This window comes from Rhinoderma darwinii, chromosome 3, assembly GCF_050947455.1.
Source record: "Rhinoderma darwinii isolate aRhiDar2 chromosome 3, aRhiDar2.hap1, whole genome shotgun sequence".
In the NCBI taxonomy this organism is placed as follows: domain Eukaryota; kingdom Metazoa; phylum Chordata; class Amphibia; order Anura; family Rhinodermatidae; genus Rhinoderma; species Rhinoderma darwinii.
This window is the reverse complement of record NC_134689.1, coordinates 350452904-350470720: the sequence shown is the minus strand read 5'-3', so window position 1 is coordinate 350470720 and position 17817 is coordinate 350452904. Positions and strand designations below refer to the sequence as shown.

Here is a 17817-nt window from a genome sequence, read left to right as displayed (position 1 = left end):
CCTCTGAAATTAGCGGGCACCGGTGCAATGCACAGCGAAAGACTATCCTGTCAACGGCTCTTCACTGTAGCTTATATTACCGACGGGGTACCCTCCATATGCTCTACTAGGAGTTATCCAAAAGAAAACACATTCATTATCCTTTTAAGACATTTAAGTAGTCCTAGATAGGGCTGAGCGATATATGGCCTAACTCGATTTTAACAGATTTTCCTATTTTTACAAAAATCAGAATTGTGGCGAATTGAAATGGCAAAATAATTTGATCGACCAGACCTAACTCCATTTGTAGTCTCCTGCCTGAACTGACGTTGAGATGCTCCTTCATGCTGGGGCGTACGGCGCCCGGATAGTGTTGTGCGCTGTTTGGACCTGTGTGAGATACTCTGTGTGTTCTATGCTTGCCTGGCTACAGAAACACCCAGCAAGCTGGAGCATCTTGATGTCAATTTAGGAGGGAAGAGTACAACTAGAGCTACACGTTTTGCTTTGGCCACAACACTGGTCGTATGGCCGTAAACAAAGTGAACGTGGCTGCGTTGTTACCCGCTGGTGCCCGCATCGCACAGCGATCTTTACCTGTGTTGCATCCAAAGTCGCTGTGTAACCCTGGCCTTACTTACTCAAAAGAATTGTGATACGCTAGGACCCCTGAGAACTAGTGGGTGTTTTGGCTAAGGGCCTATTTAGTGGATGCAATTCTACTATTCTAGCACTATTAGGATATCACACTGATGTATGATAGTGATAGGTTCTCTTTAAGCACATATTGTTCTAATCTGTGGCCCCTGCGCTTTCTCTTGTCTCTGTTTTCTGATAGACTGCTGGTAATGACCCCTACTGTTTTGTGGAGTTCTTTGAACACCGCCATGCCGCGGCATCCCTAGCTGCTATGAACGGTCGCAAGATAATGGGCAAGGTATGTTTGTTTACACTCTTATTTCTGCTATAGATGCAGTGCACAGGTAGCGCTGAAGGTAATTATTTTGTGATAATCTACATTTTCTGTCATTTTTTTCATTCACATAGGAAGTCAAGGTCAACTGGGCAACCACTCCTAGTAGCCAGAAGAAAGATGCAAACAGTAAGTTTCCCTCCAGCTCTATCTGATGTACATTATTACAAAAGCAACTTGAACTGTCATTTATTAGTTGAAAACTTTGATAATTGTTAGATCAGCGTTTCTCAACCCATATATTACTCTGATGTAGGAGAAATCCTGTTTAGTCATTCCCTGTTTCGTTGGCCTTCAAACGTTGCATTAATTATATCAAATAAATGTTAAGAAACCGGTTATGGAGGCACTTGGTAAAAGATTTTTTTATTTTATTTTTTAAAAAGAGGATTGCGAAACGCTACTTTAGATAACTTGTTTTGCTGTGTTTGTGCTATAATATATTTAAGAACAAATCTAATCTTTGTCATCAGGTAGTTCCGTTGTCAGCACACTGCGTTCTCAAGGTAATTGTGTCTTCTTACAGATAAAAATTACATCTCTTTCAGGTGGCCAGCAAAAGTCAGACTTTTCCTATCCACTCCTCCCTTCTGCCATCACCCACCTGAGCTGCTTTTTTTTCTTTTCAGTTACTTTGGCAGCTCCGTGATCATTGAGTAGATCCACAGGACGCAGCAAGTCCTAGCTAACCTATTGTGTAATAACTTTGGTGTCTGGAGTAACTACCACCATACAATGCCATATTACAACGCAGTGATGGAGCTACTATTGAAGGGATAGTTGTTCACGTGCACCTGTAACCTTTTTAGGCTATGGTAGAAGTCCTTTTGTATTAAAGAGGAGCAATTCCAAATTCCTAAAAATATTGACTTGAAGCAGTAGAGTTGACATATTTCTAGCTGGTTTTAATGCTCAGAATGGGAGATTTGAGTAAAATAATTAGTTATGTTGCCCATTTCAACCAATCAAACCACAGTGGTCTCACAATCCTCATCATCCAAAAGCAGATTTTTTTAGTTGCAGGTGTAAAAAATGTCAACACATTTGGGTGATGACTTGCTATGAACATTCTTCAGCCTTGGCTGCTTTTGTAGTACAGCTCTCAGCAGCGTAACGTTCGTTCATCGGCTGATATGCTCGTTTATGTAGCAATAAATAGTGTTGTCGGTAGCACATCTTCCTGTGTGAACTGATGGAAATGCATGGGGGCAAACGATCGGAGTAACGAGTGCTCATCCCCATTCATTGCTTCTTGTGAAAAGAGCAACGATCGCTGATCAACTAGTCTGAGATCACTCTCCTGTCTTATCAGTGGCTTAGACTGATTCTCTCTCCCTCCCTTTATACAAGTCAGCCCATTATGAACCATAAAGTGCTTTTATGCCTCCGGCGCCATATGCAAATGAGTACTAAGGAATCCTGCAGTCCAGGAACGGTCCTGCGTTCTAATCCAAAAGCATGTAGAATGCTTTCTGGATTGCAGGACTTTTCGTGTGCCATATGCAAATGAGCACTGGAGGCATAAAAGTATCACCCTTCCCAATATAGCGGTGTTGGCCGTAGATAAGGTCATGACAAACTCCCTTTAAATACCAAGCGGCTGCCCTCCCTCTCTTAGGCGGGATTCACACGACCGGGTCGTTCCCGAGCCCGAGTGTCGGCCGGTAAAATCGGCCATTTTGCCCGGCCGGTTTGCATAAAGTTATGCATCCGTGCCTGGCCGGGCCGGGCAGATCCGGACAGTGACATCAGCGGCAGCTCCTGAAGGGGAATCCCCATGTGTTCGGGGATTCCGCTTCAGGAGTTTCCCCTGATGTCACTGCCCAGATATGGACAGAGACATCAAGCGCTCTGTCCAGGAGCGGAATCCCCGAAAACACGGGGATTCCGCTCCTTCAAGGAGCTAAAGTGCGGCTAGCACATAGCAGAGCGGGGAGATACCTCCCTGCTCTGCTATAGTGGCGTCGCTACAGTAGTAGCAGCAGCAGCTGCTGCTACTACTACTACTAGCGGCGCCATCGAAGGTGTCGCCGAGCCAGGGTGCTTTTAACAAGCAGGGGAAGGGAGCCAGCGCAGCGCTCCCTTCCACCTGCTGTACACCCCGGCCCTGCAACACAGTGTACAGCGATGCCATTCGTCAGAATGGCATCAACTCCTCCTCCTCACATGCACTCTGCGCTGTGAGGAGGAGGAGATAGAGCGCAAGCCACGGGAAACCCGGCCATCACTCGGAACACATTCCGGTGATGGCCGTGTAATACCCGGCCCCATAGACTTCTATGGGAGCCGGGCGGCCGGGTGCCCGGGCAAAGATAGAGCATGTCCTATTTTTTGACGCCCGGATTTTCCGGCCGTCAAAAAATCGGTCGTGTGAATAGCCCCATTAGGGGTCTATCATTCCTAATGCAGCCGGGTGCCGGCCGATTTATGAACGGCCGGCACCCGGCCGGGAAACCCTGCCGTGTGAATGAGGCCTTAAAGAGATTTGATTAACTGTTAAATTTTAAGGAATTGCTTGTAAAACATTTCCCTAATACTAAAACCTAGTTTGACCTTTGGTGAACGTCTACAATGTTGCAATAGGTCGGGATCCCCCAGTTTAGCCTCCTCTTCTAGTATGGAAAGACTGAGAAATAGTAATCCATTGCTGCGTTCATAGGCGCTGTCATCATATTATATTTGACCTTGATATTTGATGACGACCTTTACAGAATTATTACTATTTAATGGCTTTTTTTAAACCGCTTCCAGTCCACCAAACCTTAATCTGTGAACATTCAGCCTCTATACTCTGAAGCCTGCTCGCTCTACAGAATGGCTCTGCCACTGCCTAGATCTCTCCAGTACCCGTGGGGCCTTACTAGCTCTTCCCTCTCTTATTCATCTCTCGTCTACTTTGTAACAACTTGCCACCTCTGGTTTGTAAAGAGTGATAAGACTGCTGTCTAATTTGGGGCTAATATCTTGATATTGTGAATTTCCCTACTGGCTCCTTGGGGTTTCCCAGTAAATATTCCTCTAATATCGTACTGTTAGTACAGCTAATGATGGAGCTTTTTACAAGTTTAAGCTGAATAGACGTGTGATCTGTCAGATTTGTAAATGTGGAACTGTTGTTTTCCCCTTTCACCCTGTTCCCATCTCCTTCTCCCAACAAGATCATTTCCATGTTTTTGTTGGTGATTTGAGTCCAGAGATCACAACCGATGACATAAAGGCTGCCTTCGGACCTTTTGGGAGAATATCGTAAGTAAAAAAAATAAAAACATAAACAAACTGTTCAGCTTTTGCTGTGTAACTTGGATCTCTTCTAGTTACATACTGCGTTCTCCAAACCGCTCTTAGAATAATTTTCACTATGCATTTTTATTTTATTACTGTTAACTGGTTTTAATATTTAATTTCTCAAAATTTACAGCTGGCCACAGACCAAAAAGGGGGTTAACGCATTGACCTGAGAATTCAGTTAACAGGCCACGTATGCCCTTTTTTTTTAATTCCTATTTTTTTTTTACATATATATTTATATCATTTTTCCTATTTTCCGTTTTATTTACATGAAGTAATTTTAGAATGTGTTTGCGATGACCAGGATGAAAATTGCATGGTTTAACTTTTTCACAGCTGGCGTGGTCTGCAGAGCACCATTGTTGCAGGTCCCTTCTGCACTGAAAGAGTTAAAGTAGAAGTCATTGACTCCAGAGGTGTACAATTAGGATTAAAGGCCCAATTTTCAGCCGCTTGCTTTAGCCCATGCTTGATGTGGAAGTAGCCATGTTGTGAGTGGGATCCGCTGTAGTATGTGTCAATGTGTTGTTAGACCTGGTTAATTTGCATGTACACCTGATTACGTGTCATCTCCCCCTCCCCCTCCTGCTTTTAGAAGGATTAGTCTTAGCTTCCACTGAGAGATGTAAGAGGACTGCTTTCCAATTTTTCATTTGCTGACGCTTCCTCCTTTTGGCTTTATAATAAAAGATGGAAGAGTAATTTAAGGGGCACTGTATGGTCTGTTGTGATTTCGCTTCCCTTTTTATCTGTATATGTTTCTCCAGTTTTGATTTCATAGGTAAACGGTGTGTGTTTTTTATTTCAGAGATGCACGTGTAGTGAAGGACATGACCACAGGAAAGTCTAAAGGCTATGGATTTGTGTCCTTCTTCAATAAATGGGTAATTTTTTTTTTTCCCTTTTTTTTTTTTTTTTTTGTTTTGTTTTTTTTTGTTCTTTTGACCTATCTTTATTCCAATATATTTTTTCATTGGCACAAGAGCAGTATTTTCTAAATGTCATTATTACCTTATTTTCTATTTTGTTCACAGGATGCAGAGAACGCCATTGCACAGATGGGAGGGCAGTGGCTTGGAGGTCGCCAGATCAGAACTAACTGGGCCACAAGAAAACCACCCGCTCCAAAGAGCACTTATGAGTGTAAGCATACAAAATCATTCAACTTGTTTGTAGAGGAAATTCGTGCTATTTCTTTTGAACTTTTTAGCAACTTTTATATTTGTCCAAAGAGGACAGCCTAGGTATTCCTAAGCCTAGACCGTTACGTTTTTTTCATCCTACCCCTGGTAAATACAACCTTTTCTATGTGTCTAAACGTATTGCCCTTTTCAGTGAAGTTCCTTGTATTGAAAAAAAAATGTTTGCTTCACTTTCAGCCAATACAAAACAGTTGTCATATGAAGAAGTGGTGAACCAGTCCAGCCCCAGCAACTGCACCGTGTACTGCGGAGGCGTTACATCCGGGTTAACAGGTATGCTCCCTCATTTACATTCCTGGCTTATATTGTCCATGTAAAAGGTCTTTGTTCCTAACCTTGGGTCTCTGTCCTAGAACAACTCATGCGTCAGACCTTCTCGCCTTTTGGCCAAATAATGGAAGTCCGTGTCTTCCCAGATAAAGGGTACTCGTTTGTACGGTAAGTTTCACACACTTTTTTTTTTTTTTTTTTTTTTTTACCTTTAAATGAATATTCAAATGTGTTTTATTCTTTTTGTTGAAATTGTTGGCCAAAAAAGTACATTTACATATTGGCACAGTCGTTTCCTTCCATTTTTCTTACCAGGAAACAAAAGTTATGCCCATTGAAAACTGGGTAAATATGTAGCTATTTTGATGGCTTATTTGCCATATAAACCATTTATTCTGAATATACCAGTTTGGACCCCAGGTCCATTTTTGGTCATTGGTAAGCGGAGTTGGGCTAGGCTCCCACCACGTTTTTGCATCCGGTTGAAATCTCCGTTTTTGTATTTTTTTTTTTTATGTTTGTTTGTTATGTTTTTTTAGCTTTAAAAAAAAAAAACACTTTTTTTTTTTTTTTTTTTTAACCCATTACTGACTGCCAATACGCCTTTTCACAGTGGTCACTAACGGGCTTTATTCTGATGCAGTAGCCTTTTTACGGCGCTGCATCAGAATAAAGCAGCACCGCCAGGAGCAGTTAAAGCTCCCTGCTCTCCGCTACCGGAGGTACCTGAGGGCTTGTAGCAGACCTGCTGGAGCGTGCGGGATCTAAATAAACATCGCTGCTGCGCCTTTAACCCCTCAGATGCAGCGGTCAATAGCAACTGCCGCATCAGTGGTTTTAGAGGGAGGGGGCTCCCTCTCACCCCATCGGCACACATGCGATCAAACAAAGGCACCCAGGTCTGCCTTTATTGAATATACTGGCATGGCCTAACAGATGCCTGTCCGTTTTACACTGACCGGCAATAATACACTGCAATACAGAAGTATTGCAGTGTATTATAAAAGCGATCAAATGATCACATCGTGAAGTCCCCTAGTGGGACTAAAAAAACAAACACAAAAAACACTACGTTTAACAAGGTTAACCCCTTCACGACTGCCATATGGCTATATACGTTCTAACTGCCGATGCTCGTGCAGTTGGCACGTATATAGCCGTTGACAGCCTGGAACGGGTTTAATGAGTGCAGTGCTGCTTCAGTGTGAGCTGCTCTGCACTCATCTATGTGCTGGCTTTCTTTACAAGTGCTGACACCTCTTTGACTTCGTTTCATAAAATAAACGTGTTTTTTTTTATGAAACTAAAGTTAAAAGTGCAGCTACTCACAATGAAGCAGTCTAGAAAATTAAAACCTCAAGTCTTGTAAATATAGTTAAAATAGTCAAAGCGGATGCAAAGATATTATCGTTTAAAGAAGTTCACATCAGAAATGGAAAATTTGACCTGGATACAGGTATCAATGACCCTTGGTCATGAAAGGGTTAATAATAAAAATCCCAAGATAAAAATATTGTCCAAAGCCTGCCCTACAGGGTGTTGCAATGCAGTCTGTTCCAACACTGGTTATAGAATCAGAGGGTTTGAAACTAATCTCCAAAAGTTGAGACACCTGTAGGAATAATTTGCTTCCAATCTCAAACCATAATTTTCTTTCTGTGCTGCAGAGCAGCTGTCCTTAATGTCTTCCCTGAAAAAAGCCCTTTGGTTAACCCCTATCCGCACGAGTAAGTTACAGTACGTCGTCGCGGGAGGTTACTTCCCACACGACGACGTACAGTTACTGCGTTTTTCCCGGTGCACACTGTCGGCGACAGTGTGCATCGAAAACCAGGAGGTCAGCTGTCGCCGACAGCTGACACTCCACTCTTGCCAACCAGCGGTCCTTTGCCGCTGATTTCGGCCAATTAACCCCTTAAATTTTCTAACATAAGGTTTCTAACATATCGGCAGACCCTGGTCCGAAATCGCGGGGTTTGCCGATAGTATGGCAAACGGAAGCCAAACAATGGCTTCCGTGTCTGCCATGGACGGAAGCCCATCAGGACCATTCCTTCGGCTGGTCCTGATAGGCTTCCTGTCAGAGTGACAGGAAGTCACTGTGTCGTTCCCGATGCACACTGTCGGCGACAAGGTGTGCATCGGGAACTTGGAGATCAGCTGTCCCCGACAGAAGACACTCCAGTGTTGCCGATTAGCGGCTCATCGCCGCTGATTTCGGCATTTAACCCGATACATGCGGGGCTCGATTACGATCTCCGCATGTAGGGGGTTTGTAGCCCATCAGCAGCCGCCATGCAATTGTGGGGGCTGCTGATGCTTGTGATGGGATCCGGAGGCCAGGCAACGGCCTCCGGGTCTGCCATGTATGTCAGCCTATGAGGATTAGCCTCTGGCAGTTGGAATCACATTACACTACCTAGGTAGTGTAATGTATTCTAGCAGCGATCAGAGCTGCAGGTACAAAAAATTAAGTGTAAAAAGTTAATAAAAATGTTTTATAAAAGTGTAAAAATAAAAGGTTTTGTTTTTCCTAGAAGTCATTTATTATAGGGAAAAAATGAAAACGTTAAAAAAAAAAAAGTGCACATATTTGGTATCACCGTGTTTGTAACGACCAAAACTATGAAACTATAATGTTAATTTTTCCACACGGTGAATGCCGCAAACGAAATAAATGGAAAACTGTCAGCATCGATATTTTTTGGTCACCCCTCCCAAGATATAAAATAAAAAGTGATCAAAAAGTTGCATTTACCCCAAAATGGTACCAATAAAAACTACAACCCGTCCCGCAAAAAAACAAGACCTGCCACAGCTTTTTTGACGATAAAATAAAAAAGTTACGGCTCAGAATAGCGTGTCCCAGAAAATAAATTATTTTATAGAAACGTAATTTTATTGTGCAAACGCTGCAAAACGTAAAAAAAACTATACACATATGGTATCGGCGTAATCGTACCGACCGGCAGAATAAAGTAAAACGTAATTTATTGCGCACGGTGAACGCTGTAATAAATAAAGAATTTAAAGCGCCAAAATCGCTGTTTGTCACCTTCGCTCTAAAAAAGATCCTGTGGGGTCAAAATGCTCACTATACCCCTAGAAAAATTCCTTGAGGGGTGTAGATTCCAAAATAGGGTCACTTTTGGAGCGCTTCCACTGTTTTGGTCCCTCCGGGGCGTTGCAAACCCGACATGACACTGAAAACCAATCCAGCAAAATTCGCTCTCCAAAAGGCGCTCCTTCCCTCCTGAGCCTTGCTGTGAGTCCAAACATCAGTTTATGACCACATATGGGGTATTGCCGTAATCAGGAGAAATTGCTTTACAAATGTTGGGGTTCTTTTTCTCCTTTATTTCTTGTAACTTGTAAAAATGAAAAAATTCTATGTTTCCACAGAAAAATAGGTGATTTTCATCTTCACAGACTAAACTAAATTCTGCAAAAAAACTGTGGCGTCAAAATGCTAAATATTCCCCTAGAAAAATGCCTTGAGGGGTGTAGTTTCCAAAATGGGGTCACTTTTTGGGGGTTTCGACTGTTTTGGCACCACAAGACCACCTCAAACCTGACATGGTGCCTAAAATATATTCTAAAAAAAGAAGGCCCCAAAATCCACTAGGTGGTCCTTTGCTTCTGAGGCCTGCGTATCAGTCCATTACCGCACTAGGGCCACATGTGGGATATTTGTAAAATATGCAGAATCTGGGCAATAAATATTGAGTTGCGTTTCTCTGGTAAAACCTTCTGTGTTACAGATTTATTTTTTTTATTACAAATGAATTTTTGCAAAAAAAATGAAATTTGTAAATTTCACCTCTACTTTGCCTTAATTCCTGTGAAACGCCTAAAGGGTTAAAATACTTTCTGAATGTGGTTTTGAATACTTTGAGGGGTGCAGTTTTCAAAATGGGGTGATTTATGGGGACTTTCTAATATATAAGGCCCTCAAAGCCACTTCAGAACTGAACTGGTCCCCGAAAAAATGGCCTATTGAAATTTTCTTGAAAATATGAGAAGTTGCTGCTAAAGTTCTAAGCCTTGTAACATCCTAGAAAAATAAAAGGACGTTCAAAAAACGATGCAAACATAAAGTAGACATATGGGGGATGTGAACTAGTAACTATTTTGTGTGGTATTACTATCTGTTTTATAAGCAAATACATTTAAATATAGAAAAATGCTAATTTTTGCTAAAATGTGACATTTTTCACAAATAAATATTGAATTTATCGACAATTTTTTCACTAACATAAAGTCCAATGTGTCACAAGAAAACAATCTCAGAATCGCTTGGATAGGTAAAAGCATTCCGGAGTTATTACCACATAAAGTGACACGTCAGATTTGAAAAAATCATCTGTGTCCACAAGGCCAAAACAGGCTGTGTCCTGAAGGGGTTAAAATTAGAAGTTCAGACTATTATTGTGTTTTGAGGTTAAAAAAATCCTATTTTGTTTTTAACTTACTTTTGAACCTTTCACGTTATTTGCTGTACTAGAACTGTATTAATGTAAAAAATAGCTGGAAAAATTGGTGTTCTAAAACTTTTGACCGGAAGTGTATATAAATGTGGAATCCTCACAATCGTAACGACCCACTGGGTAAAGTTATGTTTATATGGTAAACGGCGTAAATTTAGTACGCAAAAAAATAGTGGCGAAATTGCTTTTTTTTTCTATTTCCCCCTCCTCCCAAAAAAAGCTGATAAATTTTATATGTACCCCAAAATGGTGCTATTAAAAATACAACTTATCCCGCAAAAAACAAGTCCTCATAACAGATATGCGACGATGGAAAAGCTTTAAAAATAGCTTGGTCATGAAGGACTAAAATAGGCTGGTCACTAAAGGGTTAACAGAGAACTAAAAGCTTTTTGAACCCCTTTTTTTCTTTTTTTTGACTGGTCAGTTGTATCGGTTTCCAAATGGATATGTTATGGTAAAAATGCCGGAATGAGCAGCGCTATTTCTTCCGGTAAAACACCCAGATGGAAATCTGGCGGAGCCCATTGAAGTCAATGGGTTATGTCAGGCGCCATTAGTGTCGGTCATGTAATTGCTCCGGCACTTCTGTTTTTTTTTTTTGTTCTTCCAATCCTATGGCCGAACAGAATCGAAAAAATTAACGCAGATGTGAGCCTTGGGCTGTGTTCACATTTTGTGTTGTGGTATGATCTGAATACATAGGTTTTGGTACTCCTACTAGTCTGATACATTTATATCACAATTTCAGTCATTGGTGAGGCAGGTTTTTTGGGGGGTTTTTCTGCAGTTTCTCTTTGTTATTGGAGCGAAGTGGATCCCGTGAACATCTCATCAGAAATTACAGGGATTACTCTGATTTGAATTTTGTTTACTTATGGCTGAAAGTGAGAGAAATTACCAAAAGAATCAGGACTCGCGAATCCTTTCCCGCGGCGATTCAGCGCTGACGCTTTGGCGGCACTGCACGCATGTGACCGCTGCAGCCAATCAGATGGCTCAGTGGCGAGTGATCACATTTCTATCATAAATACAACATATGACCGCTCAGCACTCTGACTGAAGCCATTAGCAAACAAAATTTCAGAACCCGGATAATTTAACTGCAGGTTTACATATGAACAACAATTTACTATTCATACGTAGGTCAAATCTACAGACTAAGGCCTTATTCACACGGATATGTCCGTTTTGCGCGCGCAAAAAATGCTGCATTTTGCGCGCGCAAAAGCTCCGTGTGGCATCAGCATATGGTACGCAGCTGCGTGATTTCCGCGCAGCCGCCATCATTATGACACTCTGGTTTTATGTTTACAAACCGAAAAGCACGTGGTGCTTTTCTGTTTTGATTCATAGTTTTTACTACTGTAGCGCAAATCACGCGCGGCACCCGGAAGTGCTTCCGTGTGCCGAGCGCGATTGACTTCAATGGGTGCGTGCAGCGCTAAGCCCGGGCAAATATAGGACGTCATGAGAAATTCACTGACCGGCTGAACGGCCCCATTCATTAACATAGGTCCGTGTGACGCGCGTGAAAATCACGCACGTAGCACGGACGTATAACACGTTCGTGTGAATAAGGCCTAAGGCCCCATGCACACGACCGTAATTTTAATTCGTAATTACAGATGGAATCGCTGAAAGGTTAGTTTCTATTGGCCACGGACACCTTTCCGTATATTTACGGATGTGTGTCCGAGCCGTACAAATGATAGAACATGTCCTATTCTTGTCTGCAATTGCAGGACGGACTCGCCCTTAGAAGTCTGTGGGCGCTTCCGCAATTGCGGACAGTTACGGATGTTTATCCATAGCCATCGGATCCGTATCTGCAGACAGTAACAACCCTTCCGGTCGTGTGCATGAGGCCATAGTATTGTTGTCTAGAGATGCGTTCTCTGTTCTGCCAGTTGCTATTGGAAGCAGTCGATAAGCTTGTCAACACACCACAGTTTAGTTCTCCCTACATCCGATTAATCCAACCATCTAAAGGGCCTGGTATAGACTTCACAAAGTGCTGTGCCAACATGGCATGCTGGAGATTCCATCTCTGAAGCCTACGAGTTGTGAATACTGCTCTGAACCATAATACAGGCTGTAACTAGCCGGGGTTGTATTTTAAATGCGTTCCTTTTAAGGTGATTTTTGTTTTGTACATTCTCTTGGATCACCATTGAATTTGGCCTTCAAGTGCCCCAACGAGTAAAAAAAAATAAAGCGAGGCCTCTGTACTTTTTACAATTATTTTTTTTATTAAGGCAATTCTTTTTACATGTCCTAATGGCCAGTATTATCAGTTCACATGTTTAAGCAGAAACCTAGGTGTGATTTACCAACATTTAATGTTTGTGTCTACAGGTTTAGTGCTCATGAAAGTGCAGCTCATGCCATAGTCAGCGTGAATGGAACTACCATTGAAGGTCATGTGGTAAAGTGTTACTGGGGCAAGGAGACACCGGACATGCTCAATACTGTTCAACAGGTAAGAACAGGAGAAACCTTTTCATGATTTGCTTAATTTTCTGGAAACCCAATTATATTGCATTTCTCACTGATTTCTTATGTCTTTTTTTTTGTTTTGAATTATTATTTTTTTCTGTGACCTCAGCAGAGCCAAATTAGCTTTCCGCCTCCCTATGGACAGTGGGGGCAGTGGTATGGAGGAGCCCAGCAAATAGGCCAGTATATGCCCAATGGTTGGCAGGTGCCTGCTTATGGAGTATATGGACAAGCATGGAATCAGCAGGGATTTAGGTAAGTGTTGATTGTGTAATATGATGCTTATATCAATTGAGTGCTACGTCTGACCAGGTATAGGAGCCAGCTCCAAGAGTTCGGGTATGTGCACACACACTAATTACGTCCGTATTTGACGGACGTATTTCGGCCGCAAGTACCGGACCGAACACAGTGCAGGGAGCCGGGCTCCTAGCATCATACTTATGTACGATGCTAGGAGTCCCTGCCTCGCTGCAGGACAACTGTCCCGTACTGAAAACATGATTACAGTACGGGACAGTTGTCCTGCAGCGAGGCAGAGACTCCTAGCATCGTACATAAGTATGATGCTAGGAGCCCGGCTCCCTGCACTGTGTTCAGTCCGGTACTTGCGGCCGAAATACGTCCGTCAATTACGGACGTAATTGGTGTGTGTGCACATACCCTTAGAAGCCAGCAACAACCTCCTGTATACCTGGGTCCACACACCCTGGTTAAGGAGCTTTTAATGCACCAAAAACACTGATGTTTTCCTCCCGTTAGTCGTTCGCTAGTTAAGGCTGTGTGCCCCCCCCCCCCCCACTACTAAAACGTGTGCAGCCCCCACTCTCCCCTCCATTATTGTCAAAGCAGCCCCTACTTTGCCTTTAGTCATAGCAAGGATTCTCATCCCTCCACACATGTAGTCCTTGCCTAAGACGCGCCCTCTATAGCAAGAAGCGACATAATATTAATAGGCTGCTCATATGCTGTTTTTTTGCATCGGTCACCACTAACGGAGAATATGACAGCTGTTATGTGCGCTTACTTTGCCCTTCAGAAATGGTCTGTGATCGCTTCTTCTGGGAGAGTTTTTCTTGATGCTGTCCGTGACAACTGTGCCATGCATTACGCACCTAGATTTCGTTCAGTCCTGTCGTATATATACATTTGAGGGTTGTACATATAGGGAAATAAGTTTATGTATGTGCCAAGCTAGACTTATCTAATCCAGGTTTAAAGCTGTTAAGTGCTGTTTTAATAAAGTTTATTGTATTGTGTATTGACTTTGGGGTTAAAGGGAATGTGTCGCTAGAAAAAAATAAATATATATATATATTTTTTTTAGTTAAACTGTTAGTCAATAAATGATTACACATTGTTCTAATTTTTTACATTTTTTCACAAAGTCAGGAAATATTATAAATTAGATTCAAATTTATAACCTTTCCATGTGCTGGTCACTAGAGGGAGCAATTCACAAAATTGCAGCATTGCAATGTGGTAAAGCAACCTCATTGCTTTATGCTGCAAATTTGGTGTAGACACACACTTCCCTAGTGTCCTCACACAATCCCCCCTCTTATTCTGGCTAGTACCAGGAGAAAGGAGGGGGTTGAATGGTCAAACCTCCTACACTGTGTGCTGCCATTGTTTGAGCGAATGCACAGTGTAGGAGGATTAGATACAGTAGTAATCACACAGTATAACACAAGCATACACAAACATAACTTACCTGCTCCTGCCGCTGCCTCCGCTCCTAGTCCTTGCTTCTGAACATATGGACGGAAACCGCGACCGGCTTTCCGGTCCACATGAAAATGGCGCCGGATGTCGCTCGGCCGAAGACCTTCCTTTTGGACGGCATGCGCCGTTCCCACACAGACGGCGTACGCTATAGTGAATGGAACGGCTCCCATTCGCATTCTCTATGAGGATGTATGTGCCGTATTCCATTTCTGTATGTGTCGTTAATCGACTCATACAGAGATGAAAAAAAACATGGCAGCCCCCATAGAGATGTAAAAAGAAAAAAGTTAAACACAAATAAATAAAATGTATTTTAATAACATACATACGAAAAAAATATTTTTTTGACACCTTCCCTTTAAAGGGGCGCTCTACTGGGTTTTTGTGTACATTCATAAAAACTGTCTACCAAGTTTTGTTTTTATCCATAGCATCAAATCAACTCCTCACTGCTCTAATTCTAGAATATGTTCTGAGGATAAAATGAGAAATCTGATTTCTATAGGCAGAACCAATACTTCTTTTTTTTATAAAGTACTTGTATGTAGGAGGGTCATTGTTCTTTGAAGGTGTGCAGGTCTTTGAATTTTAGGCTTATGTAAAATCTTTGTTAATATTCACAGTCAAACACCATCATCTGCAACCGCATGGATGGGACCAAATTATGGCGTGCAACCTACCCCCGGGCAGAACGGAACCTTGATCACAAACCAAACAGGCTATCGTATGGCTGGATACCAAACACAATGAGAGGAAGGACTCCCAGCGCACCCCAGCAGTCTGTTGCTGGCCCATTTGTTTACTTTGATACCATTCTAGAATCATGTCAGTGCAGATGTCAGAAACAGAATATTTATTAAAACAACAGAAAGTAACATTTTTTTAATCATGACATTCTCATCCACTCGGTTAAGACATAAACTTCAAAAAAAAAAAAAAAAATACTAGAGATGCTGGATGTTTGCCAATTTTTGCCTTCCTTTTTTTCATTTTAATTTTTTTTTTCTTTTTATATGTATATGTAACTGTTACTTAACCCGGTCTCTCTTGAAGAGAACAGCCAAGCCTTGCTAGCCAGATCCTTTTGGCAGTGAAAGGGTTAAGATCCTTTTGAAATAATAAAAAAATACAATGCAGGGATCACTGCCATTTTGGGCAGCAAATTGCACAAAGTCTATTTTCTTTTCTTTCACTGAAGTAGTGTGCAGTTTTAGCGTGCATTCCTAGTATGATTTGAGATGTATTATAAATTTAACTGTACAAAATTTGTGCCGCTGTGTTTGTGGAGGTTAAGTTTCTTTTTCCCTTCAAATGAAGCCTTCGATATGAGGAGAAAAAAAAATGCTTTCCTATTGTTCAGATTGTATACACTGTCTAAAATTCTTTACCCCCTTTTTTTTTTTTGTTTACATTCATGTGAATAATGAGCATTTTTAAAAAAAAAATTTTTTTGTTTTGGTTGCCTTAGAAAGTTGTTGAATGAAAGGACGGATTCGATCACTCTGATTGAAGGTATAAGACGCTTTTTCATTAGGAAAACAAAAATGTGACATTATCTGAGCCTGTATGTGAAAACCAATATCTCTGATGGTTCTAATTCCATATGTTCTGTCTTTTTTTTTTTTCTTTCAAGAAGGTGCCTAGGAAAAAATCCTTACTGGATTTATTTCTCAAGGAATTTTATCTTCTGTGATAAGCAAGTTATTTGGGAACGGACGGGAAGTATTATATTCCTGTGTAATTAAATGATTTCAAAAAACAAAACTAAAAAAAAACAAGAAAAACAAAATGTGAAATTCTTAATGAACAATCTGATGATGCGTCTTAAATGTTTGGAAATATCCTGGAGAATTTTTTTTTGGGCATAATGTAAATGTCAGTATCATTATGTTGGTCTTACAAGTCCTGGCATTAGGCTGCAGGGGGCCTTGACTCTTCCGCTGTCGGCATCCAAGATCATATCGAGGTCTTATCTGTGATTCTGTATTATTCAAACAGATAAAAAAAAAATTGCATTCTCCATCAGGCGTTGTATGTACAGAGCGTTGCTGCCCTAGTAGCGTTGCTGCCCTTCTAGAGGAGGGCAGTTCTGTACATATGGCAGCACACAGCCTCCAAGCCCCATCCAGGAGGCCTCATTCAAGGTTTCTGTGATCCTAGTACAAAGGAGAAGGGAAACATTTCTTTAAGGAACACTCCAGGGAAACTACTCTGTCGTATGGTGGAGGGGAGGAAATCTGCTCATTGTCTAATGTTTATTGGTTTCTCCCAATGGCAGATGTCGTAGATAAAGACGGATTGGCATGTTGGATTTCAACTTTCTTTGTTCCCATGGTTCGGGCAGCGGCACATTTCCCTTCTCCTCTGCCGAGCGTGTGTTTATGGTGGAGTCGGGAGGAATAGCTGTGGAGCCGCCCGCTATCTCATATGTTTGACCAGCTTTATGCATGGTACTGCCCCTGCACGCAGCATAACCCAGTTTTCCTGGACGCCCTACCTTTTCTTTTATGCAGAATTGTTACCACTTTTAATGGAAAAGAGGTAGAGCAGCCCCGACAAGTGTAGGGTGAAGGCAGCCCCGACAAGTGTAGGGTGAAGGCAGCCCCGACAAGTGTAGGGTGAAGGCAGCCCCGACAAGTGTAGGGTGAAGGCAGCCCCGACGGCTGTAAATATAACGGCTGTCCACACCGCAGGCATCACACACTGTGGTTACGATTGATTTATAAGCGGAGATGGACGCCTGTCCTCCAGTGACCGGTAATACAACTGGCGTGCCAAATTCAGCTGCTTTCAACCCGTGTAGGGTGATAGCCATGTGCCAAGTGATGGGGTATTGGTTTTTGTTTTAGATTATTACATTGAGACTTTTTAAGGCTCTGTTCACCTTACCATCAGGTATTGTACATCTAGTAAATGGCATACTGTCCTCTGTGCCGCAGGATTAGGGGTACAATGCAGTAGTTTTAACACATCTGACAGTATTTAGTGTGAACATTGCCTTAAAAGAAAATGACGGAGCCAATGGTTAGATTTGTTTAACTATTCATATTTTTCTAATGCGGTCGATAGTGTTTCATGAAAGGAAAAAAATATATATATATATTTTATATAAAACACTATTTAGGTTAGGGAGTAACGGCAATATTTGACTACCAGTTGAGGTAAAATGTCAGCATTACCAAGAAAAAGTTTTGGGTCTAGTGATTGTTTAGTGACTTCTTCATCCGCAAGGGCAATATTGAAGTTGTGGCACTGCTGTGATTTTACTATGGGGGGGGGCAATCAAATGTCACTATTGGCCTAGTCTCAAATGGAAGCGGAGGTTGGCAAGTACCTTCCATGCCTGAATATATATACACACACACAAATGTGTTTGGCGCAAACGTGA

The 17817-nt window shown here is 41.9% G+C and overlaps 1 protein-coding gene across 3 annotated transcripts in view; it reads left to right on the top strand.

Annotated features, from left to right (window-relative positions):
• TIA1 (TIA1 cytotoxic granule associated RNA binding protein) overlaps positions 1-16218 on the top strand; it is a 28379-nt gene extending 12161 nt beyond the window's left edge. Inside the window, exons 3-13 of one of the 3 annotated variants that reach the window (XM_075858506.1) lie at positions 821-919; positions 1030-1084; positions 1429-1461; positions 4114-4201; positions 5052-5127; positions 5278-5386; positions 5623-5718; positions 5799-5883; positions 12561-12684; positions 12814-12956; positions 15053-16218. In XM_075858506.1, the coding sequence (XP_075714621.1) occupies positions 821-919; positions 1030-1084; positions 1429-1461; positions 4114-4201; positions 5052-5127; positions 5278-5386; positions 5623-5718; positions 5799-5883; positions 12561-12684; positions 12814-12956; positions 15053-15179 (1035 nt within the window). In that variant the 3' untranslated portion in view covers positions 15180-16218. Of the gene's footprint in view, positions 1-820; positions 920-1029; positions 1085-1428; positions 1462-4113; positions 4202-4414; positions 4434-5051; positions 5128-5277; positions 5387-5622; positions 5719-5798; positions 5884-12560; positions 12685-12810; positions 12957-15052 lie in introns of those variants that run through there. The other 2 variants (XM_075858505.1, XM_075858507.1) reach the window with 2 other exon arrangements.
• Positions 16219-17817: the final 1599 nt, after the last annotated feature.